The sequence below is a fragment of the Nematolebias whitei genome, chromosome 20 (genome assembly GCF_014905685.2).
Source record: "Nematolebias whitei isolate Nwh7 chromosome 20, NemWhi1, whole genome shotgun sequence".
Lineage (NCBI taxonomy): Eukaryota > Metazoa > Chordata > Actinopteri > Cyprinodontiformes > Rivulidae > Nematolebias > Nematolebias whitei.
In genome coordinates, this window is record NC_056517.1 from 35153198 (window position 1) to 35179109 (window position 25912).

General features: G+C 41.8%; 2 protein-coding genes across 2 annotated transcripts in view; one reads left to right on the top strand and one right to left on the bottom strand.

Annotated features, from left to right (window-relative positions):
- LOC119426264 (receptor activity-modifying protein 3) overlaps positions 1-8406 on the bottom strand; it is a 38849-nt gene extending 30443 nt beyond the window's left edge. Inside the window, exon 1 of the mRNA XM_037693817.1 lies at positions 8372-8406. The gene's annotated coding sequence lies outside the window, so the exon portion shown is untranslated. The remainder of the gene's footprint in view (positions 1-8371) is intronic.
- A 1933-nt stretch (positions 8407-10339) lies between these two features.
- Positions 10340-25725, top strand: LOC119426893 (mucin-5AC). Its single transcript, XM_037694481.1, has 5 exons — positions 10340-10571; positions 16409-16482; positions 16565-16727; positions 18908-18941; positions 20424-25725. Exons 1-5 carry the CDS (start codon positions 10471-10473, stop codon positions 25203-25205), a joined length of 5154 nt encoding a protein of 1717 aa, XP_037550409.1. The 5' UTR covers positions 10340-10470; the 3' UTR covers positions 25206-25725.
- Positions 25726-25912: the final 187 nt, after the last annotated feature.

Below are 25912 nucleotides of genomic sequence, written 5' to 3' on the forward strand. Positions count from 1 at the left end.
TTGGACTGATGCGACGTGTACGGTAATAATATTTGGACTGATGCGACCTGTACGGTAATAATATTTGGACTGATGCGACGTGTACGGTAATAATATTTGGACTGATGCGACCTGTACGGTAATAATATTTGGACTGATGCGACGTGTACGGTAATAATATTTGGACTGATGCGACGTGTACGGTAATAATATTTGGACGGATGCGACGTGTACGGTAATAATCGACATGTTAACAAGAGCACTGGGTCTAAAAAGAGACTTTTACAAGTAAAGATGGACAGAGGTTCACCAGTCTGAACAATTTCAAAATGAAGTTTCCTAATGAAATAGTTTTGATTATCCCATCATCTCTAGTTCATAATCTCATCAGATTAGAAGAATCTGTAAAAATCTCTGAGCTCAAACGAAGATGGGCATAACGTTCGGGCCCTCAGGGGCCACTGCATTAAAACTGGTTCTGTTCTGGACATCACTGCATGGGCTGAGGAACACTTCCACATAAACACAGTTCATCCACAAACGCTGCTTAAAGCTCTATCAGGCAATGAAGAAGCCAGATGTGAACACCATCCAGAACCGCTGCCGTCTTCTCTGGACCAGAACTCGTTTTAATGTGGACTGAAGCCACTGTGGGGGTTCCTGGTTCACTTCTGTCCTGAGGTCACTAGATGGTGCCAAACTACCACACCTGTGAACAATCTCCTTGACATAGAAGGATACAGATGACTTCTCTCTGCTGGAGCATTATCTGCCAATGGGAGTCATGTTTCCATTTAGTATCCTGTTGACTTGAGAATTACTTACCTGTCTTAATATTTCCAGTGTACCTCCTGTGACTTACCTGTTCCTGGACTCCTCCTGTGAACCTCTGGGGAAAAACTCATGAACTGCTCAGCTGTTCTTCTCGTCTTTTAAGCCGCACGCCCACCAGAGACTGCAATCCTCTCTGGACAACTCCTTGTTGGCACAAGATTAATGGAACTAATCCTCAAGCACCCATTCTCCGACCTGTAAGAACCAGAGACAAAATGATGAATCCATCCCTGCTGTATTTCATATCTGACCCTTCTCCTTGCTCCTCTGGGTTCCTGGCATCACCTGCACCATTAATCCTCAATCTCTCTAAACTTTCCATCCTGTCTTGGAGTTGTTCATTTTTCAGTCCTTTTTTGTTCTGGGTATCCAGTTCTCGTAAGAATGTCCTAATGTACTAAAGAGGAAAGGGACTATCCAGACTGTTATCCGCACTCAGTTCAAAATCCTGCCTCTCTGTTGGTATGGGGGTGCACTAGTGCTTCTGAAATGGTCAGCTTACACATCTGGAAAGGCTCCATCAATCCAAAAAAGTACAAACAGGTTTTAGAACATCTGGTACCATCCAGAACTGTTGAACAGCCAGAATCCTCCATCAGACCAGAATGGGACATCGTTCCCTCCAAAACCTCTCCTCAGGACCTGGATGTTTCCAGACTATTAAGGATGCTTCAAAGGAAACCTTACCCTGTTCCGACTTTTACTTGGAATATCTTGCTGCCATGAAATTCAAAATTCTTTTTGTATAATCATTCTGGGGAAAGAGCAAGTAGAATAAATCCTTAATAGCAGCAAGTTGATTTGGAGTTCATGTCTAAAATGAGGGGTTGTAACTTCCTGACACAAAATGCAGCTGACGGAGGTAAAACAAGGTTTTTACATCCAGTTCAGACCCATCTGTAATAAAAAATGTAAACGATTGAATAAAAGCAGCTGAATGTTTTTCATCTGTCTCTCACTGAAAAGTGAACTGTGCCGAGAAGTTTTACAGAGAGTGAGAGTCGAGGAGGTAAAAAAAAAAAATGGATTACAAACCTTTTTCATAAAAACCAGTCACCGTCAGATCAATCCAACACTTTGACATCGTTCTGGTCCAACAGAACTTCACACAGAGCCTTTCAGCTCAAACATCCTTTAATTTCCACTTTATCAACCAAATCTAGATCTGATCTGTTCTAATTTATCAGATAATTCACTGCGCAGCAAACTGAAGTTGACTCATGAGCCACTGGACAGACAGTGATTTTTGGGGGGAGGGTGGGATTCATTATTTTGTCAATTTTAATTAGATTATTTCACAGACTGCTGCTTTACTATCATCTGGAAATGTGAGCCTTTCATTAACTCCGCAACCTCAGCACCAACGCATCGCAACATTTTGTCTTTGTCCTACAGAGGATGAGCGCAATTGCACATCTCCACCTCCGATGGACAATGGGGCGGGGGAGGGACAGTTCACTGCCATTTGTTTGCATTAAATTAAATCAAGATGCTGTGTTAAAAAAAAAAAGAATCTGAAAGCTGCTTAGAGATTTATTATTTAATTAATTAATTAATTTATTTTTTAAATGGCCAAGAAGTTAAAGTTTGGATTTGGAAAGGGAGATGTGTGCCTCAAACTGTGCTGCCAACCAAACTACGTCTTCTGGCATAGATTGGCTAAAAATAAATATAAAATATAATATAAACATTAAAAATATGTTCACAGAAATAACTGCTAGGGCTAAAAGCATCTAAATCCCAAAGACCTGTTGCTAAAACAATTAGCTTAATTTGCAATTCAGGAGAAGGAACAGAAGGAGAGTAATTGGCTGCAAGGTAAACTTAAAAAAAAGAGGGCAGGCATTGTTTTATTTATTTGTTGCATCTTTAAATAAATTGTCAATAGGTACAAAAAATGATAACTATGTGAATCCTTATAAAACATTCTGACTATTGGGATCCATTTTTCTTTTGTACGCGTTTCAGCACGCAACTCGTTGCACAAAGTTTGGGCTATTTCAACTATTTGTGTATCAAAACGTTCAACTTATTCAGGACATTCCTGCTGTGATTTTTCGTATCGGTGCAATTTTTACTTTTTTAAATATTTAGCTTTGTCAGCCATGGTTGGTTTTTTTTTTTTTCATTGAAAATGAATGAAGCTCTCCCCATCCTTCATATCCAACAATGTTCAGTCAGGTCATCTGGACAGATGAAATATATATATATATATAAATACTAAAATATAACGTTCCTACTTTGCAGATTTTCACCTAACATGGGAGTGTCTGGAACGTAACCCCTGCGATAATCGAGGGGACTACTGTAATATTTTTAAAAAGCACAAAACAGTTTAAATGCATAAAACTGTTTCACTCCATCAAACTAATGCTCATGCAAAGTGCTTTGGAGCCTGTACGAGGTTAAAAGTGCACGTTAAACGTAGTTCACTGAAAACTTAAATCTGTAAAATGCTGCAGAAACGTCTAATGTCCCCAACTCCAGCTTCGGGTTTGGGAGTCTTCAGCAGCAGATTGTGATAAACCAAGTCGGAGTTCGAGCCATAAATGTTTAACGGGGATCTGAAAGATTTATAAATCACTTGACACACTTCCAGCGGCGCTTGCAGCTGAACTTTATTTATAACGATGTGCGCACCTGGAAAACCAGCCCTTTACCGTCACGGTGATTTTTACCGGAAATATTCACCGTTTTCTATACTAATCTACCGAATATAATATTTACAGTTGGTTCTTTACTGCCTGCAGCCAAAAGGCAAAAGATTTGAGTCAAACAGATCAATGAGCTCAAACTGGGTGTGGTAGACTTGAGGTACATTTATTCATTTTCTTTTCCATCGTGTCACACGGAGCTATATTTTAAAATAGAAAGCACAAATTTAAGTGAAAGCAGCTTATTTTTTTATTTTCCTGTTGTGTTTTGTAGTTGACACACAGTTGTGAGGAAATGCTGCTTTTTATTATTTTAAGCTGTGCTCGATAGATTTTTATCATATTTTAGGACGATTTACAGCTAAATTGAAAGGGAACGACCTTTTCCCATGCTCCACAAAGGAAGAAACTCCATCTGCCTTCATTTAAACCAAATTAAGACCATCTTTTGTCAACAACTCAGTGAATATTAAAGCGTTTTCATCTTGAAACGTACGTCTATTAATAGCTAAAATAAATCATCAGGACCAAATATCCAAAACTGATCTGTAGAAGGCGTTTTTAAATAAAGAAAAGTACATCATCGTGTTTTACAGCTGCGTGTTTGGGTTTGCAGAACAGCGAAGAACCCCCGGGGCAGTTTTCTTTGCCCACATGAGCGTCTGAGCTGGTGTTTACGGGGAAGAGCAGATGCTTCGGTCAGAAGGAATCGCCATTTCTGCCGTGCAGATGGACACCTCGGACTCATCTGACGAGGAGACAAGAACAAGGAACCATGAACTAATATTTGAAAGTACCTTTCTCTTCTTTGGGCTAGAACAAGCTTTTGCCGGGAAAAAAACTGCTTTCAATCAGAAACTAAATTAGTTTTCAGGTTGGTCGAACAGAGCTGTGTGGGCTACAGCGCATATGTTGAAGGTGTCTAGAGTGGTCCAACCTGAAGGTCTTGACTAAACCCTAAACTCTGTCTACTGTGCCCTCACCGTGAGTAGGACTTGCACTGTCTAGAAGAACAGAGGTAGTTTTTTGTTGTTGTTTGCTTCTCTGTGGCAGCATACAATAAACTACTAGGCACAATGGTGAAGCCAAGGAGTGGCCTTGGACGTCACAGGTTAATCCACCCCAATAATTTGGGGAAACTATACTATTAAGCAATATGGAAAGAAAGCATAGTTTCCTCAAGTGATCGGGGTGGTCGGTTCTCACATATACAGTACATGTCAACCCTTGGGGATTGTCAGGAAATTATACCAATTTCCCCCCATTTTTTTGTGGCTACAACCGTACAAGTAAAGTTTTACGGCTTTTACAAAAACTGCTTCAAATTTATTTTACATCTGTCTTTATGTTAAACGTTGTTGCCTGATCATGATGAACTCACACAAACGTGTGGTGTAAACAAAGAACCAGAAGTCTGATAGTATATTTATCCCCAAATCTTGAGTAATACCACAATTCCGACGCGCCAAAGGTGATTTGAGTGTTTTTACCGTTGTGTACAGCCATTATTTCTACCGGAGATGGTTTCAATAGAGCTATCGTATGGTGAGAAAGAATGGGAACGCCTAAGAAGAGAATGGGGTATAGTGGGAAGTACCTTCCTGAATGAAAGTAGACATCTATTGGATGTATGTATATCTACATTCAACATATTTATGTTGTAAATAACATTTGTGCCGCATGAGTACTGTGGATTTTTTGTGAATTTTATAAAGGTTACTAGCAGGACATCCGAAGCGGTTGACGTATATGAAAAACCCAGTTTTCAATAGGAAAATGCAGCCACACACCAAAATGGAAGTTGGCGCCTCACTTTTATTTTTCAAGTTTATTGAGCACACAAGATGGACAGAGGGTATTTCAAATTGACCTCTTGGTTCCATGACGGTGGACAGTAAAAAGACAATTGGTGTGTTGGGGTCATCGTCTAGGCATGAGGCGAGCCAGGCCAGCCTTGGTTCAAACTCTCAATTACCAAACCGTGGGGTACACGAAGGTCCAGTATCATGGATAAACTCCTCTACGCTCCACCCAGGACCCTGAAACACTGCAGTCGACCATTCATTCTGGTGTTTCTAGCACCTGTAGACTTTGCCAGGATCCTGCAAAGGTTATCCCATACGGTCTAGTTTCTCATATGGTCTGGCGGTTAGAATTCCTGGTTTTAACCCAGGCAGCCGGGTTCAGCTCCTGGAATGGGGACTGATACTTTGGGGTCCAAGATGGGGTAGAGGTAGGGCAGCTGACCCAGGACCAGAAAGTCGCAGTTCGACTCCCAGCCATTCTCGCATGTCGTGATGTCCCTGAGCAAGATGCCTAATCCCCAATTGCTCCACGGGCACTTGCATAGCCACCCACTGCTCCACCTGGGTGTATCTCACGTGTGATGGGTTAAATACAGGGAACTAATTTCGCCATCGTATGGGAACATACAATGATGACAACACATAGCACTTAACAAGGACCACCTGTTGGGGCCTAAGGTGCAGGTTCCAGCTATACAGTTCTACGTCTGTCCTCTCGGTGGACGTATTGCTGCTTTCCGTTCAACCCGTTTATCTCCTCCAACCACAGAGGAGCTGTTTACCTCTTTGTTTGACAGTCAAACTGGTTTTTTGTTGTCAGGTCTAGTTATTGGGAAGCAAACATGTTTGGTTTGTGGCCGGTCTTGTTGAGAAAACAAACATGAATTGAGTGTTTCTGGAGGCCCATGACTCTTACTTATAAAAATCTTCTTTTTTCTTTTTCTTTAGGTTTTAAAACAAGTCACTTTTCCATCAAACGGGTCCATGTAATTTAATGTTTCCTCCTTTGACTGAGCCGGGTCGTAACACCGTCCAGGTTCTGGCCTTTTTCTTGGTGGGAAGGGGCCTAAAGGTGGATAAATCCCAGTGTACAAACTTATTTGATCTGTGAGCAGAAATCCTCACATTTTCTGTGAGGATTGAATTAATTTATCCAGATTGTTCCAGTGATTATGTGAAAACTGGCCCGAACCATGATACCACCACCGTTTCACAGACAGGTTGTCATCTCCCACCATATCACTTCTTCTTTTGATAGGCTGAGAAACGGCGGCTTGTTAGAAAGCTGTTTTATTGTTTAAAATGTGCCGTGCCCAGACGATGAACTCCTACTGAGACCTTCAGCTGCTGAAATGTTAACGCGTCCATTCTGTACTTTTGGAAAGGGTAACAATGGGCTTAAATGTCAACCTTTTACACAAACTGTCTGGCCCACAAAATTCATTAGCAACCGTTGTGTAACATTAAGACCCTGAAGACCTCTTTATCTAGAAATGGGATTATATTTAACAAGTGCTAATACAATAAAGCAATAGAACCACGGTATTTAACGCTACTCCATTTCAATCTGTAATCTTGGAAGTTTATCTGGGAAACCAGCAACAATAGAACACCAATCCAAAACCCGTAACCACTGACCTTGAAATTGAGATCCTGCAGTTCAAGAGCTTGTCCGTTGGAGGAAGCTGAACGTTTTCAATCAGCGCAAGGCCGAACGTCACAACAAGACCGAACACGGGGAATCCCCGTCCTGCTGAACCAGCATCTGCTTTACATCCTCTGGTTTCTATCAATCAGCAGAGGATCCACTGGACCTTTTAAAAACCCGGCAGCAGTAAACCAGTTCAGTTAGTGGATGTATCCATCACAAACTGGCCCCAAGAGACATGTGATCCATCCAACCAGCTAATGAGACTGGACCAGTTGTCCCTATGGGCCACAGTGTAGGTCAAGGTCTGTCCGTTGGGACCAGGACTGCATCATATTCAGAGTATTAAGACTTCCTGGGTGTGTGTGTGGTCCGATACACCGGAGACAACAGAGGGACACAATCGATTCAAATAACGGGTCTCTGTTGTAAATGAGTCCTCATGGCTCAATGAGACTAACCTGAATAAATAAAGGTTGAACGACTGAAACGATCAAACTTGAACAACTTGTGATGTTTAAATTATTAGTTAAATTATTAGCGTCTCTGAGTATTTAGAAAAGCACTAAACAAATAAAATGTTCTTGTTGTTGCCCAGAACCATGATGTTTTTGGTAGTTTTGATGCTTTTCTTTGGTGTTTCTCTTCCTCCAAACGCACCAAATGGGACTTGATGCCAAAGAGCTCTGTTTTGGAGCTCCAACCTTGAGGAAACCCACAGGTCAAAGAACACCGAATTTAAAAATGACTGCTAAGGACATTTATATTTTGACTCGATAGGTGTGAGAGATTTTTTAAAAAGCGCTGGTGTAAGCAAATAAAATCTGTCTAAAGGTAGTGGTGGTGGTTCTGCTCTTTTTTTTTTTTTTTTAAAGGGAACCCCCCCTTTAAAAAACCAACCCCAATTTTCAAATTAAGCACCAAAAATGTCCCCTCCCCCCCCCCAAAGCTCCTTGCTGCTGGTCTCGACCCGATCCATCCATTCTGTTCTACCCTCTGATTCTTGAAGTCCTTTGGCAGATCCTGGTCCAGTGCATGGTGGTGGACAGGTGAGCTGGGGGTGCCACCACAGGGGGGATATTTAAACTTTTCTCTTTATTTCCAGTTCACGTTTTTGTTCACACACGCATACAAAATAAATTAAAAACCTAAAACACAGCAACAAGCAAATAAAATATTTCTGTTCCAGCTTTTAGTTTTGGTGCCATCCCAGGATTTCCAGTGGGGCCCCCCCCACATCATGGCCCCATTAATAAATTTCTGGATGCGCCACTGGGATCGGCTGAAATGGGTTATAATTGTGTAATTCTTTCCTTCAAATCAGAACTTTTGTGTTTTTTTTTCTGTATTTTTAGCTCCTGTTTTGTCCCTCTGTATAAAAATAAAACTAATCAAAGCATCAGTGGATCTGCCACGTGCTTTGTAAACAATATTCAAACAATAAAACTCACCCAGAACCCCGACAATAAACAGCTTCAGTGCGATGAACTCCTGCGCATCCATCACGCAGACGGAGTCCAGTCTTAATGGGGGGGGGGACAAAGGCTCTCAGCGGCGCGAGGACGCGCTCCAGAACCGAACCATGATGGACTCGCTCCAAAGGGTCCGTCCTTCTGCCGGCAGGAGGCAAAGAAACCAGCAGATCCGACTCCGAGGCGGTCCAGGAGTCCTTCTGTGGTCCGTCAGGAGTCTGAGATCCGGTCCTGCGTCCTCCTCACAGGGAGGGGAGGTGGAGGAGGAGGAGGAGGAGGAGGAGGAGGGTCTCCTCCAACCTTCATCACAAACTGTCAAGTTAAAAACTGCGTTTATTTTTTATTTTATTTTAGTGCTAAGGAACAAAGCAGGATGAAAATATCTCTAATCCAAGTCCTAATTTAAACTCTTGACTCAAACGAGTCATTAATTGAAACTAAAATTAGATTTAATTTGTATAGCGTGCGCTATAAACAATGATGATGCTGTAATGAGCGATTAAGATTGAATCTACAGTAATCTGCAACCGCTGACGTCATTACCTAGACAACACTGCCCTCTAGTGGATTAAATGGGAACTACAACTGCATCAAAACTGCTTTTTTTTTTTTTTAAGTTTTTAAAAAATGAAACTTGTGTAACATCTGAGATCATCTCAGCTCAAATACAAATAAAGAAACGTTTGAGGTGTTTTTTTTTTTTTTAATATACCCACCTAGTTGCATTATGTCATCTACTGAGCTTAATTTAACCACAAAAAAAAAGAAGCATTCTGCAGAAAATCTGAAATCTAAATAATTTTATATCTTTTAATCAAACACAAACTGTGCGTTTTAAAGCAAAGTCATCAAGATAAAATATAAATTAATTAAAATGTACACTCATGCGCGCATAACGGGTGCACAATGTCATCTTTAACGATCAAATGAAGCATTTTTAAACAAAATTATGGTTAAAAAAATGACTCAGCCTTTAGCTGTTTGGACCTATTCTTGTCATGTCTGTTAGCAAAATATCTCATGGACCACAGGACGATTTTTAATTAAATTTCCAGGAAACAATCACCAGATTTAACTTGGAGACTGAATCACAAGTAAAATATTTAAAATGCTATTTATTTGTGTTTTATTTGCTGAGTTCAGGGGCACCACCAGGGAATGGCCACCGCTAAAATAAAAGTGTCCTCCAATTTTAATTTTAATTTCCTCTTTATATTTTTGGACTGGTAGAATTTCATGAATATAAACTTTTTTTTTTTTTTGAGGGGTTAAAAATATGCATGTCCATTTTATTTAAAAAGAAATGTATAAAACTTCTAGTCCCCCTGAATAACATTATGGGGGACATCTTTTTCCAAAGGACCAAATCAAGATGTTTAAAACAACCGAAGAGCCGCATGGAGAATTGTAAAAATAAAAACATTAAAATTATTATTCTTTAAACATTTTCAGGCTTTTTTTTCTTTTTTTTTTGTAGCATAGGTATGCTCAAATAAAAACATGTCCTCCTTTAGAATATTAAACGTACTTTCTGTAATGTGGCATGAATGTGCAAAAAAAAAAGAAAAAGTTAGATTTTTGGCGTTGTTGAGGTTCCGTACACTTCTGAAAACTAAACAATTTCTCTTTTAATCTGAAGGTTTTTGGTGTTTTTGTCCAATTTGTTTCATTTAAACTTCCTTAAATTTCACCGATCGAATGAAAGTTTCCATCAACTTTTTAAAAAAAGTTGTTTTTGTGAAGTATTTTGGGGCCGGGTGGAGACTGTCCAGGGGCCACTTTGGGCCCTCGGGCCACATATTTGTCACGCAGGTCACAGAAATTAGTCATAACTTTTTTTTTTTTTGGCTGTGGTGTTTGTGTAATAACAATAATAATAATAATAAATGTGCAGGAGGAGCGAGTTGTCCAGGTGTAATCATCACCTGGCCTCTGGACGCAGGTGACCTTTGACCCCTGCGGTCGTCCCAGTATTTTTATCAGACTGCCGGGTCGGAACTCGGAGCGATCCGGTGAAAGAAAAGAAAAGAAAAGAAAAGAAAAGAGAAAAGAAAAGAGAGAAAGGGGTGGAGGGGGGGATGTCGAGAAGAACCGAGCCAGGAGAACCGGAGCTCAGAGGAAGAGGAGGAAGAGGAGGAGAGACAGCGACTGCTCTGTGCGGGGCAGCGCGGAACGCAAGGTACCGCAAAAACTCCTTCAGTCCACTCGAATCGCGCAGTTATCGATCCTTGTCGCAGTTATCGATCCTTGTCGCATCGATCGACTCGTGTTTGTACCGAAGCCGCCACGGAGCTTCGCCCTTTTAATCGCGTTGTCGCGCGCCCTCTGTGCCGAACTGCGTTTACAAACCGGCGCGTTTTAAGAATTTCACGTTTATCTGGAAAAGCACTCCACCGTTCGACGAAATTAAAACTTCCGTAAGCGTGTTTAGTAATTCCGGTCAATTCCGCTTTGGAAAACGGAGCCGCTTCTTCTGTTTTAAGATGAACTTCACGTTTTTCCGCCATGACGTTTTCCCAATGTTTATGACGGGCGCTGAAGTTCGCTTATGATTTGTAGTCGTAAAGGGTTATTCCTGTAAAAATTTAATATCTAGATAATTATTTAACAGCTGTAGTTTAAAAAAAAAAAAGTACTTGGACTGTTTCATTCTGAACTAAATTATTCTAGACTAAAAAACAGATCTGTTTAAAACACAAGTTTTTGATTTGCAAATCCATGAATCTATTTATGAAAGGTGATTTTATTGCTTATTTTGCATACGGACTATGATAAAACACATCCATTTTAAAAACTACACTACTTAAAACTTTTCAAACATGGATTGAATTATTCTTTAATAAAAGCCAAACCTTGAAAACACAACTTGATGTTTTATAAAACCTTCATGCAAACACAGAGGTGGTTCTCTTGAACTTTTACAGGTAAAATACGAGGTTTCACTTTTAAGTGTCATTCAGTGCAGATCAGTCTGTTCAGGGTTTGAGCCTTAAAAAGGTTTTAGTTTTTGAACATTGCAATCAAGGTGCAAGAAAAAACCCCATTAAAATGGCTTTTCTTGAATTCTAACAAATGGAAAAAACACCTTTTCAGTGCGTTAAGACCTTTATTCTAAGTCTGATTATATTATATAATTATTTAATCCAGGTTGGAACAGTTTAAGAGTTGAAGTTCTGTAACTGGAGCTCATAAAAAATAATCCCGACACAACAAATTGAGCGGAATAGTCCTTTACAGAGCTGGAGCTGAAATCAGAAGCGAACTTCAGTTTGTTTATTGACTGCGTCAGATTCGGTTTTAAGCTCTTGTGAAGTTTTAGCTTAGTGTTTGGATTTCTGCTGCCACCAACATCATTTGAAAATCCATTCAGATATCTCTAATAAGCATGTAATGTAGTTTGGCTTTAGGTCTTGCAGGCTGGTTCTTCAAATTGTTCTCCTAACCCATAAAGTGTGAAGCATCTGGGTTTCCAGGTTCTTTTCTGAACAGTTTGCTGTTTGATCCAAACCCTGTGGGGCTGCACGTGCTTTTCATTCACCTGCAGAAGGTGAACCAGCATCATCATGTTGTTGCACCTTAGTGCCCCGTACCCGCAGAGATCCAGCAGGCGAGCTGATACATGCACACCCAAATAATGCATTTCATCCAGAGTTGCTGCCTGTGCACGTTGCAGCCCCAACCTCTGTGTGATCTGTGCATGTCCCTCTAAACCACCAGCCTATAGATTAACTAACAAACAGTAATTATGGTAATCTGACGGTAAAGGTGTGGCACTTTTCCACGTCTTGCTCAGGTTTTTTTTGTAGATCTCTTCGGCTGCAAACCTTTAAAAGTGTCCCGAGGAGTAAATCATTTGCAGGATTGGGAGCGTTACGTATGTTCTCCCACGTCGAGCACACGCCCACACTTTAGTTTGGAGTTATGTAAGCGCTCGCTGACAGATTGTGCACACACCCACAGAGAAGCTGACCTCAAGCTGCAGCCTCAACAGAGATAACCGGGAGTTAAATCGCTCAAACGGCAGCAGCTGCTGATTTAATCGGGATAAACAGGCTTTCTACGTGTCAGATAAACGCTCGGTAAGTGATCATCTGCAGCTGGAGGTGACCTAAAGTGACCACAAACGACCGAAGGTATCCACGTGTCACTCATGTTTGGAATTTCTTACATTCATCACAGCTCAGACATGCTCTGTGTTCAAACGCAAAGCAGGAGTTGAGTCAAAAACGGGGATTTTACCTTTTTTCTTTTTCAAGACGACTCGTAAAATAGTTGCTTTCAAAGCTGATGACTCTTTAAATGACAGATTTCCAGTCGGAGATGCTGTTTTTTTTCAGCTTGTTAGATAAATGAAGTAAATATGCACGATATATCACGATATATCACGATATATCGTGATATATATCATCCCAGCATTGCTTGAACTGTGATAAATCTTTGCGTATAAAACTTGTTTTTTGGTGCTAGTTAAATCTGTTTAATGATTTAAGAAATTAAAACAACAAGATCTGAACAATAATTTAAGACATAACTGGTTTAATATAAGTAGACAGAGGTCGACCGATATATCGATGCTTTTTTTTATCATGCCAACCGATATCTTTTATCATTTAAAATGTAAACAGTAATTGTTTAATTTAAATAAACTTATATTAGTAGAGCTTGTATATGCAATAATTAAGTAAAGAAGAGTTTTGCTTCAAAAACATAAATTGTGTTGACAATTCTTTAAACGTTGACAATATCAGCCGATTTATCGGTTTATTGTTTATCAGAGAGATCTTGGAAGAACGCAGAAACTAAAAGGAGCAAATTATTTTTTGGTGGTTTTTTTAATTTACAAAATATTCATGAAATTTGTTAATATTTAAAAAAAAAAATGTATAGTTTAAAAACAATGATGGATCGATTTTTAATTGGCCGATATTTATCGGCAGACTGATAAGGGGAGTGGTGGTGCAAGGAGCAGCCGAAAAAGGTTTTCAGGACACGATAATGTAATATTTCTGGAGCTAAAGTCATTCAGGCCGAATGGATTTCGCACCAGACAACCTGTCATTTACCCAGAATGCATTGCAACATACACTTAATAAAATGGCGATGTCTGTGTAATTTATACTTAAACTACGCAGCCTACTGTAGTTTTTAGTTTTTATAGGTGAAGTAATTGTGTTTTAATTGCTCCATCCAGTCAGATCTCTTTAAATAACCTGTGAGGACCGAGTCGGGGTCGACGAGGTGGGGCAGCGACTTGTTTGTCCCTGAAGGTACCCAGCCCTCCAGAATTCTCTTTCTCTGGTATGCGCCTCCTAATGAGGCCCTTTATTTTCCCCGACAGCGCCAGCTCTTCATAAGAGGGTGCTCAGTCAGGAAGTCTACAAGCAGAGCGTTGATGTCGGCATCCTGCACCGGTGGCTCAATTCCCGACACCGCCGGGCTGCAGCGTCCAGCTCAGCAAGGCTGAGGTTCATCTGCTAAAAAGCAGCGGTCAACGGGAACAGTAAAATAAAAGATGCGTCCAAAGAAACTTTTTTTTTTTTTTTTTTAATTGTAAATCTTTCAACCGGAGTTTAAAAAAAATTTTAAAGAAACTTCCACGCCTCAAAATAATAAAAAGGTTGGTGCGGATTCATTTTTTTTTTTTTAAATGTCTGATTAGGATCAGTCTGCTGATGATTTATTTATTTTTATGCAGTTTAGGAGTTTTGACGTGTCACAAACAGCTTTGAGTAGAGCGGACGTGTTGTCGATCGGTGCCGGTCGTCCATCTCGGGCGACTCCGTGGGTTTGTTTACTAAACAACACCCGACCTCCTTCAAACCCTTTGCGAACACACATGTCACAGCGATGTGCTAATGTTTCTTCTGCGGCCCGAGGGCCAAGTCAGACTCGGAACAACACTCAGAAGGCGTGCCGGCCTCGCGGTTCGCTCCGAACATTTCCAGCCCCGCGTCTCCTTCGCGTCTTGTCTCGGCAGGCTTTCATTCAGCAGATTCTCCAGCGAGGAGGAAAAAGGAGGGAGAGTCGCGCCCGGAGGTAAGGCGGGGACGCTGACAGCTGCAGCTCCATGTGACGAGGGGAAAACAATAACAAGCGGCGCGTGTTTACGGTCAAAACTCTTGCGCCTTGACGAGAATTTTTCCACACGAGCGTCAACGTCTTGCTAAAGTGCCGTGAGAGAAAGTGGTTCTGAAGAGGAGACGATCGGCGTCTGTTTACTCAGCGGTGACAGGCGAGTCTTTGTTCTGCTGTCACTGAGCTATCCTGCGTGGGATCAGCAGCAAATTGCACAAGGAGAAGGTGCTGACCCGTGACGCAAGCCTCGCCGACTGGACCGAAGCCTTCAGCTGAGAAGAGCGTCGCCTTTAGCCTTTTATTTCTGCTTGTTTACGTGTAAAACTAACAGCACTGCAGAAAAAATCATGAATTTTAGATGTTGGGCATTGAGGTTTCAGTGGTTCCCAACACTGGTCCCTGAGGAACACCATCCTGCATGTTTTAGTAGTTTCCCTGCTCCATCTGATTCAGTGATTTAATTACTTATGTTCTGCAGAAGCCTGTTAATTACCCTTTAATTAAAATCAGGTGTGTCAGAGCAGAGAAACGACTGGAACATGCAGGATGGTGTTCCTCAAGGACCAGCGTTGGGAACCCCTGGATTAAGGATATCAAAGTATCACAGTATTAAAAACATTAAAGTGTGTCGCATGATCTACAACCGTCAGGACAGTAAAGGCCACCCTCTTTCAGTTCTGGGGTTTTATCAGGAAAAAAAGGTTGTTTTTTTTAGAAATTATTCAAATTTACCTTCAAGTGAGCAAAAACACACTCGGTGGTTTTATTGTTTGTTTGTTATGGTTGGGGAGGAATTTTGTCCCACTCTTCTTTCCATCGTTGCTTTAGTTCGTTTTAGATTCTGCTCAGCTCTCTGAAGGTCCACCTCAGTCAGGTTGAGGTTCTGGACTCTGACTGGACCCTTGCAGCGCTTTTTTTTTTTTTTTTTTTTGACCCGTTCTGTTGTAGATCAGCTGCTGTGTTTGGGATCATGGTCCTGTTGGACCCAGTTTGGTCTAAACTTCAGCTGGATTCACATTTAGATCCAGAACCCTTTGGTCTACAGGAATTCATGGTCCACTCGGTGACTGGAAGGAGCCCAAACCATCAACCCTCCGCCACCGTGCTGACAGCTGGGGTGAGGGTTTTGCTGCAGTGCATTATGGGTAAACATTGGTCCCATCTGTTCGAAGGACATTGTTCTAGAAGTCTTGTGGTTCCAAACAATCCAAACTTTTTCCAACTGTCCTGCCGTGACCTTTGACCTTTACCCTGCTAACGGCAGCCTGTAGCTCATTTCTCTGAGAGTTGCACGGTCTGACCTTCTGGGTGAATTTGCTGCCGCGGCTTGTCTTGGATGTTTTCCTCTTGTGGAAAACCACTCTGTAGAAAGATGGACTCCAAATGACCTTTGACCCTCCTTAGATTGATGGGCAGCAACACCTGCTTCTCTAAGGCCAGTGCTGATGTCTTTCCACCCTGGCGTTGTGTTAAAACACACCTGCATGTTATTTGTTTACTCTCCTTCACATTTTACCGTTTAAACAGTCCCGTACTCGTCAGATACACGCGCTAAAACAGTACGAGTGTCGGCCTCCTGGAAATCCTCCTTCGGCTAGGTTCAGCTGCGAACGCATAAATAATTCTGAGCGTTGTTTACAGAAAAACACGGAGGCCACTCGTAAACGGACTCACTGGGCGGTCACCACCAGATTATGGTCATTACAGAACGAGTCGAGTTAGCAGTTTGAAAAAAGAGTTTTTATTTGTTTTATTTCAATAAATCTGAGTAACTGCGATCTGTTGGATCATAAAGTTGAGACGAACTAACGCTGCGTTTTGTCACAAAAAAAAAAAAATCAGAACTTGATTAAAGGTGAATCTGGAAGTAAAAACTGGTTTTCTGGGAACAGGTCCAACACATTTATTGTTTAAATTTAGTTTTTATTTGATTTTTTTCAGAGACCAGGATGAAACGTTTGGACGCTTCACGCACGAGAAGCAGAACTCCATCAGACAGGAAGAGGCGCACAAAGGTAAAGCTCGTCTTACGCACTTTAAAAAAACAAAACAGCTTGGAGATCTGAAAATCTGTTCTGGATTCTGAATCTGTTGCAGCTCCGACACTGAGGGTGGACGGGCTGAGAAAAGACGAGGCTTCCTGCAGATTCGGTCAATCGGGAGTCCAGAGCCAGAGCTCTGCCAGGTCCTGCCTTTTGTGGGCCAAACAGGAACCGAGACTCAGAGGGACTTTGGACCTGCAGCCAGCTCGACAGTCCAGGTATGAGATCAGGAATAAGATCCAGCTTTTAGACAAACGGTCACCAGATCGGGACAAACCACCCGGAACGGTCGGCTTCCTGCATCGACAAGGAAGTGAACGCGATAAAGTCCGAGCGCACGTTTTTCTTTAAGTTTTTTGTTTTCAAACTTCACCGGGGAAATTATTAATCTCACTTTCTGCTCAGATGAAAGTCTCGGAGTTAACGTGCCATAAAGTAGAACAAATCATTCACCTGTGGGCTGATTCTTGGCCTACAGACACTTTCTTCAGTCTGCAGTGAAACGTGGGTTTATGGGTAATTAACTTTTTTTTTTTTTCAGCTTTACTGTGTTCTACTGATTTTATAAGAGCTTTGACCCCGGTCTCGCCTGACTGCTCTCACGTCTACGGTGGCCCTAAGGTGTAAATGAACATTTGAAAAAACACGACACTAGAAAAAACAGAAATTAAATAATTTTTGAATTATTCCATTTTTTTCTAACGTGATTCCAGCCACTTTCGCTTTGACCTGAGGTGTAAATGAACAACATATATGAAAAGACAGAATTACATTTGAAAAAACGGAATTACGTTTAGAAAAAACGGAATTACGTTTAGAAAAAACGGAATTACGTTTGGAAAAAACGGAACTACGTTTGAAAAAACGGAATTACGTTTGGAAAAAACGGAACTGCGTTTGAAAAAACGGAATTACGTTTGGAAAAAACGGAACTGCGTTTGACAAAATGGAATAGCGTTGGAAAAAGAACAATCGCATTTGAAAAAACGGAATAATTCAAAAATTATATAATGTCCGTTTTTTTCTAATTTACTCTTCAGGGCCACCATACACGTCAGATCAATGAAACCTTAAAGCACGGGTGTCCAAACATTTTCATAGGTGGGCCAGAACTGTCTAGATGAAAGTTCTCGCAGGCCAGAAAACTCTGAATTTTAAGAATTTATTTTTATTTTTTTTTTAAGCGGGTTTTTTTTCTTCTCATTTTTAACAACTTGAATACTACTTTGAAGGAAGGATAAAAGTTTAGTTTAAATTCTTGTAGATCCAGAACATTATGAGCCTCATAAACATCATTAACAAGTTTTTTTTATTTTTTTTTATTTTTTTTTATTTTTTAGGACTATTGTTTTTTTTTATGCTTTGAAAGTTCATTTTCATTTATTTTCAGAGACAAAAGCCTAAAAGGAGTAACCTTTATTTAATAAATGGGGTGGAAGTTCAAGCCCCCATTTGGACCATGGACGGCCCAAATGGATCGTCACGGTTCTGAAAAACAGCTGTCGGGCGCTCAAACAGATTCATGGAAGGTTTGAAGGGACATTGATAAAGTTGATCATCTTGTATGTTGATGATACCATGTTAAATATTCTTTAAAAAATGTTCAGTTTCCCCCCATCGATCATTTAATCAACTGAAATTATTTTCTTTGAAAACAGTTTTCTGAATTATTATCCAAATTCTACTTTTTGGTAGGTCAGTGAAGGTTTGTAGGATAAAGAATTGTAACTAAATGTTTGTATTGTACTTAATTTCGCTCATTTTGAGATTATTTTCATCTGTTTTGCTGTTAAACCTAAATAAACATATTTTAAAAGAATCATCATTAAATCTAAATAAGGTCAACATCTGTAAAAACCTCTTAAATATGTGGGTTGAAATTAACCCATTCTTTATTTGCAGTCGAGGGCCGCACAAAATCATTCCAAGGGCCGCAAATGGCCCTCGGGCCACACTTTGGACACCCATGCCTTTAAAGCGACCGCATGAATTGTGCGTAGGTGACGTTTTATAACTTGTGTCCCACGTCCTGAATAAAAGACATTTGGAAGTCCTCGCACGGGCGTCCATGAGGTGTAAAACTAAAGCCTGGGAAAAGTGTTTAGAAGAGGAGCACGCCGTCGAGCCCGTCGACCTGCATTCCAGCAGTCGGTTGGACGTGTAATCCCTCAGATGTTTCTCACAAAAACATTACTGTAGAACCGGGGAGGCTGGGTGTGTCCGACGGCAGAAATTACAGTTGGAGCACTTAATAAATCGGTTGCACATAAACAACGTTCAGCCGTGATTGCAGAGATGATAAAATATGTAATTTCTCTTTATGAAAAGAAAAACGCAGAAATAAAGTCATAGAATCTCGTGACTGATTTCCTTTTTTCTGTCCTTTTTTTCTTACCAGTTTGACTGAACCACAGCCAGCGGGCACCTGTCAGGTAAACCATCACCACTTAATGATATTAATGAAAATACCGATCTTGTTTTTAAAATTCAAATAGACGAACGACTAACAGGTTTCAAACCCCACCAAGAATGTTCCCGGTCTAATCGAGGCGTTTGGTGATTGTTTTTGAGCGCCGCCTAAAACAACATTTGACATTGATTAATATTTGAACTCTTAAAAGGAACAGGGTGTGTGTACTGTTGTTTTTTTTTTTTTTTTTTTGTACAAGTCCTTGGCGCTCTCAAGTCGTGCCAGAAAACCCGTCTGTCAAGACGTGGATCTCTTCAATAGCGATGACATGGGAACCAAGCTGCAGAAAGGCACTTGCTCATGCCGGCTTGCAATCTGAACTTCTTTTTAGCGGCCCAGACAATCCTTTCACTGCTTCCTGTCTGCTGCTCACCTGCTATAAAAGCCAGAAGGGTTTTCTCATTTGCATTGATGCTGTGACGTATGATGCATTACAGTTTTGAAATATCTCCTTTATGAAAATAACCACGTTAATAAAAAAGCAAAAACAGTTTCAGCATCAACCTTTTTTAGGAGTTTTGTCGCTGAAACCTTTTTGTAATGCAAACATCACAATATGAGTTTGAACAATCTAATTTATGGACTTAAAACCTCATGTTTGGTAACAATACAGGCAAACTAGACAGATTTGACAGACTCATTATACAAATAAATCTATAAATGTATATGTATTGATAGGCCTGTCACGATAACAAATTTTGCTGGACGATTAATTGTCTCAGAAATTATTGTGATAAACGATAATATTGTTTGAAATTTGACAATAACTTAATTATTGTCAAATTGAAAAAGAAATGTTGGTTAATTTTTGTGTAGTACCTTTTTTTACCACTAGATGGCAGTATAAGACTGTTTAAACCAAAGTATGGATAGTGAGGGAGCAAGCAGTGTGTCTCTTTAAGAAAAATGGGAGGGAGGCCCCTTGACGTGACATGGGCTGTCTCTCTCCAGTTCTCAAAATGGTGGATGCTCGGTGTGGTTTGAGCTCTTTAGCATAGCATTTTTCACAAAAAAAAATAAATAAATCAGTAAACAAGTTCTCCGCTTCGTTTTGCAGAGAAAATCAACTTTTAACACGAAGGCACGGGTTTCAACCGTGAATTTTGGAGCTTCGAGAAAACAGTTTTGTTTTGTTTTTTCCCTGAGGTCGGCCTGTTAGCTTAGCTCGTAGCTTAGCTTCTCAGCTTAGCTGCTTTTATCGATCCAAAAATGCAATTTTGTACGGTTAAAATGGATTTTAAAGATAAGAGAAAGAAAGGGGTCAGTGAAAAGCACCGAGTTGAGCCTTTTGTCATCCAGTGTCTTCAGTAGAAGGAGAGACACGAAGTAACGATAAAGCTGATAAATGAAAATGAGGTTGATAATTTTCATTTATCATGTGATTGATTTTATTGTTTATCGTGACAGGCCTATGATTGACAGTAATTATTTGTATCTTTAACAGGTCAATGGAGGAACGTCACCAGACGGTCGTATAGGACCAGCCTGCATCTCTCCAGTACCAGAGGCTGTTTTGTTTCCAGTCAAAAAGGAAGAAGACATCAGTACCGTTGTGAACTATGAGCTGGGGATTACCACGAACTTGAATAACTCTCTTTCTCACGGTAACTTTAGACCACATGAGTGTAATGGCTTGCAGATACCTCAGTGCGTGTCACATCCGACGTGCCCTGGATCTGTAGCTGAAACTCAAACAAGAAAGGAAATAAGCTTTGAAAACCCATCTGATTGTGGGAAATCATCTGGAACCATGTTGTCCTCCATGGTGTCTGTTCTTGCGCCTCCCTGGAGTAGCCGTCCAAGGCGGCCCAAAAGATTTGACGAGACGAGCAACTCTTATTTGCAGAACACTGCAGCAAGTCATGAACATGGTTTTAAAAGCACTCTAAACCAGCCTGGTGTTGGGCTGCACATCCCAAGGAGTGTCTCTTTCCTGGACTCCAGGAGGAATACGGTAGACTGGTCGACTAAAAGCGATCCTTCAAGCTTGGATTTCGAATCTAAAAGGAAAATGACGCAGACTGTCTCTTTGGATTTAAATGGCACAAGTCCTTCACACTCGGCTCTGTCTCCCTGGTCTCCCCTCCCACTTGACCAGAATGACCAAAGGAGCAGTCCAAGGACAGGCCAACGCCAAGAGCGACTGTCTTCTATGAATTCAAAACCAACAACAAGCACTCTGCTTCTGTCTATAAGAAGATCCAACAACACAAACTCTAACACGTCCTTCGTCTTCCCTGAGGTAAACTCACCTCTGAGCAGTTCCCCAAATCATCAAAATGGAAAACTGCTCACACACCTCCCTCAAACCTCTTGCAGTAACGATAATGAACAAGACAGGCCAACATCCCTTCTCTCCCCTTCGTCCATTTCTTATAAGACACCTGAAACTGTCCCTGTCCTGTCCCCGGCATCTTCCAATCACAGAGATAATTCATTTACTCTTTCACCTCAGGCTATAAATATGACTCAGGCCAGTCTTGCCTCTTCAAAATTTTCATTTCAGGGTAATAAACTAGAAGAAAGGCAACACAACAGTAACACAAATCCATTCATTGAAACTTCAATCTTTTCTCCAAGACATTATTCATACGAACACCCTGCCCTTACGAAAACTCGCTCTCTTCCCAGACGAACCACCCTGACTAACACCTCCTGGTGGAAACAAGTGTCCCAGGACGGCGGTTCTCCTCTCAGTCACAACAACGCAACAAATATAAAAGACGAGCCAAGCGCAGACTCGCCACGTCTGGCAGACAACAAAAGACTGGCTAGTCAAAATTTCAACAACACCGATGACAACAGCACAGCATTTTGTAAAGGTAACATGAATCTAACTGTAAAGATGCAGTCAGCTGAACCAAAAAGGATTAACCAGCAGCTGTATGACTCAAACTTAGACAATAGAGAACTACAAAAACCTCACAGTATGCCCGATTGTTTGCCCAGTTCTAAACTGAGCAGAGCTCCGCCCCAAATAACACTAAGGCCCATCGTTGGTCCCAACAAAAAAGATGTAAATAACACGTTTACAGAAAATTCACCTGAGAAACCCACTTCTTTTAAACCCAATACCTTAAATCCATCCACAAATGGCAACAAATATAAAACCAACATTACTCCAACATCTCCTCACAACATGAACGCACAAACATTGGCTCTTCCCCATGACTTTGCCATGCTCACTCCTTCTCAAACCACTTCTAAAAACACGTTTTCTTTACAGTCTCCAGTTTCCTCTACGACGAGTACTCAAACCCCTTCATCCGGTACGCCAAATGTCCCCACCAAAACCACTGTCACACCTCTTGGCTTTGAAAGAAGTTACGCCTGTCTTCCCAAACCTTTCCACTCCAAAACTGCATCTAGTCTGATATCCAAAGTAGAGTCTTTCACCAGAACAAAAGGCAGCCCCGTTTACACCTCCCCTGCTACATTTTCATCAACCTGTCCTTATAGTCCATCCACCCTTAGCCCTTCTGTTCCTCCTGACGTCACATCTCCCATCTCTGTAGCTGCCTACTCCCCTTTGACTCCTCCTGCAACCCCTGGAAGTCCAAGCTTCAACTCTGAAACTACCAGCCCTAAAGTAAAAAGTATACTGACCAACAGCCCAGAAAACAAGCCAAAAAAACCATATCTCAAGTTGGAGAAGAAGAGAGAAAGGCGAGTAACATGGGGGGACTCTGTGGATGTGCAATGCTCAGAGACGGATTCTTCTCCAGTCCAAACAAACCCTCCTCCTTCCTTCAGGTCCCCTCAAAGTACATCTACCATTTCTTCTTCGCGGCCAGAAAATCCAGAAGTATGTACTTCATCCGTTTGCTCACCAAGCCCCAAGGCTTTCAGCATCCAGGTGGTAAAAGAAGGGAACTATCGCTCCTTATCGTCTGACTCTGCTGATTTGGCAGCCAGAGAGCGTGAGAAAAACAAGCATACGACTGGTGATGCTTTAAACCGTGACCAGGCAAGACAGGGCTTAAACACAGCCAGTAAGGAGTGGATGCCATCACTGGAGTCTGGCACAGTTCAGTCTCGTTCCTCTGCTCCTCGCTCCCTTCCACCTGACTTTTCAAGTGGTCTTAAGATTCGTTATAGCACCCCACCTTACTCCACGTTGATGTCTAGTAGGCAGACGCAGGGAGAAAAGAAGACAATTTCTCTTTCACAATCCTCTCAGTTGAGTTATACCCCACAAACTTCCTTAAGCAATGACCTACATATGACCTCTACATCCAAATTTCCTCCGACACCTGCCAGACAGTCCCAGCCCTTTTCCATCCAAAGGGCAAATGCCACGCAAGACCGCTCAAACCACAATCTATCAGCCACTGATAAAGTCAACAATAATCACATCAAGGACCAAGAACACACAAGTAATCAGATACGGCTTCTTGACAACAGGGTTCAGATCAGCTCAGAGTCTCTTTCTGGTGACGATGGGCACACCTCTTCTTCAACATTTGTGACAGAGACGCTTGTTTACAGCATTAAATGCAAAGGCGATACAGCACCAACGAACGCCACACCTAAATCTTTGCAACACAACACAAGCGCATTGGTTTCTGTGGAGACCAACGCAAGTCAACAGTTAAACACAGTACAAAGTAAAGAGGCATGTAGTCATTCAGATCAGAGCAATAAAGACAACAAACCGACAGACAATCAGGCCTCCGATCGTGAAAGCAACAATGAAAGCCTAAAGGAGAGTGTGCTGGGTAAAAACAAATCCTGTTCTGTAGAAGTTAACGATGAGCAAAGCCAAAAGAAAGGCCGGTGTCCGCCAAAGAGAAGCGTCAGCACACCAAACTCTACTGTAAGCAGGTCGGAGTCAGAAAAGGTCTGCAAGGGTTCCAACAAAATGGATCAGATGTTGAACAAGTTGAAACAAAAGTTCACTAAACGATCTGATGACGATTCGGCATTTTCATGGAAGTGGAGGCGAAATTCCCAAACACTTTCCGTGAGTGGGTCAAGTGACGTCAGTGATAGCAGTGCTGACGGAACCAGAACCGAGGAGAAAAAGGCAGCGAACGATGCAAAAACAGATGCAAAACAGTCCACAGAGAACAGATACACCATTGTACCTTCCTTAACTTTCGGAGAAACAAAGGAAGGCGAAGACTTCACTGTTTGGCCAGAAAAATCAGCTCAGGGTGTTGCTAAAGATGAGCAAAATACTTGTGAGGAGCAAACATCTAAAAGTCAAGTTCATCTGACTGTACACAGCCCAGCAAACCAGTTTATCCCTGGTTCAGATCCCATTTCCACTGCTGTCTATACAACTCAATACAGGAAGTCTACACCCAGTCCCAGGAGCCCCTTCTCACCTTTCTCCTCCCTTTCCCCCATTTCCCCATTCTCCTCTCCTGATGTGGTGGATGACAGTGTTTTTTACAGCCCAAAGCCGCAACGCCGCAGGGAATCATCCTCTCCATGTGAGCCAAGAGAAGAAATCAGCTTAGAAGGCTCAAGAAGGCGACGGGCATCCACGGGTCCTCCCAGTTTAAGTCCAGGAGTGGACACGGAACACTTTGCTTCCTCTTATGCCGATTTAAAGTATGGCATCGAACCCGGAAAGTCATTTTCCGTAAGTTCGGTTCTCTCCAGTCGACCCTCAGGGCCAGGACGGATTTCCACCGGGTCCAGGTTCATGAGTGTGGGGGACCTTTCTCAGTCAGCCTTGCCTTGTGCAGGCAATGGCAACGAACTGTATCGGGGTTCTCTCACACCTGACCAGACAGGAGACTCATGTTTCTTGCCTATCTACGGCCGTCAAATGTCCGATTTCCCCTGTGATTCCAGTAAAATGCGATCCAGGTCTCTGCCTCGATCCCTGATCCCTCGCTTGGCCAACTGGAGCTCAGGAGTCCCCCCCTTTCAGTCTATGACTGCTGCCCCCTCAAAGCCAGCATGTCTTCGCAACCCCATCATGAACATTCGCCAACTTGAGTGGGACACTGAAAGTCCCCCAACACCACCTCCAACCCCTCCCCTGTCGCCAGTGTCCAGACGTATGTCCAAACCTCCCAGTCTTTCTTCTCCTGTCTTCTCCGGCTCACCAGGAGCCATGCAGCAAGTGGACAGCCAGGCCTCCAGAGGACATCTGCCCTACGGGGGCTACAGGTCCAGCCTCAGCACATTTGATGAGTCCTCAGACAGCAGCTCGGACACGACAACGGACGATGAATATTACTTGGAGGAAGGAAAAGAGACGGAGCTCTGAAAGTAGAAAAGACATTCTGGAGCTTTGGCTATCAAGAACATGAAACGGAAAACTCCAGAAGAAAGGTGGACTAGAAACGGAAAACTCCAGAAGAAAGGTGGACTAATCAGGTACTGATTGGACATTAATTTGCTGCTTGATTTGCTTCATGAAGGTGTGGTCATGAAAAGGTTTACACTGGATGAGCAAGCCTGAAAATACACCATGTACAGTAGACTGCAGGAGTCTGCAGACTTTAATTTATTAATAACACGTTGCATGGTAGAGGCTACATGTGCCTGTGTGGTTGTTTCAAAGAACAAAGCGCTCTGTAAAGTTACGCTTTTGGGCTTCAAATTTGCATTTCATTCTGCCAGGTGACACGAATGTAAGCGTGCTGTCTCATGCTCTCCACCATGTGTGGAAAACTGAAGGGAACGTTGTTTTAACGGCTAAAACTACACTGGAATGAAATATAATCGTAAAAAAGATTAATATTGCTTTATTGCAGTGCCTGCTTCTATTTGCACAGTGACAATCTTAAATCCTAATATATCAGTTTTATAAATAAATCTTGATTTTTCTAACAAGAGCTCGTAGATGTGTGGGGTTTTTCCTGTCGCTGTATTTACAAGACCATAAAAAGTGTTAATTTGGTGAGGGAAGTGAAAGAAGTGACGCTCCAGGCACGGTTTTCCCACAATTATACGAATCGTGTTTTAAATGCC

Coding starts and splice junctions, on each gene's coding strand:
- LOC119426893 (XM_037694481.1), top strand. CDS start 10,471: ATGTCGAGAAGAACCGAGCCAGGAGAACCGGAGCTCAGAGGAAGAGGA. Junction 10,572..16,408: donor GGGGCAGCGCGGAACGCAAG/GTACCGCAAAAA, acceptor GATTTTTTTCAG/AGACCAGGATGAAACGTTTG. Junction 18,942..20,423: donor AGCCAGCGGGCACCTGTCAG/GTAAACCATCAC, acceptor TATCTTTAACAG/GTCAATGGAGGAACGTCACC.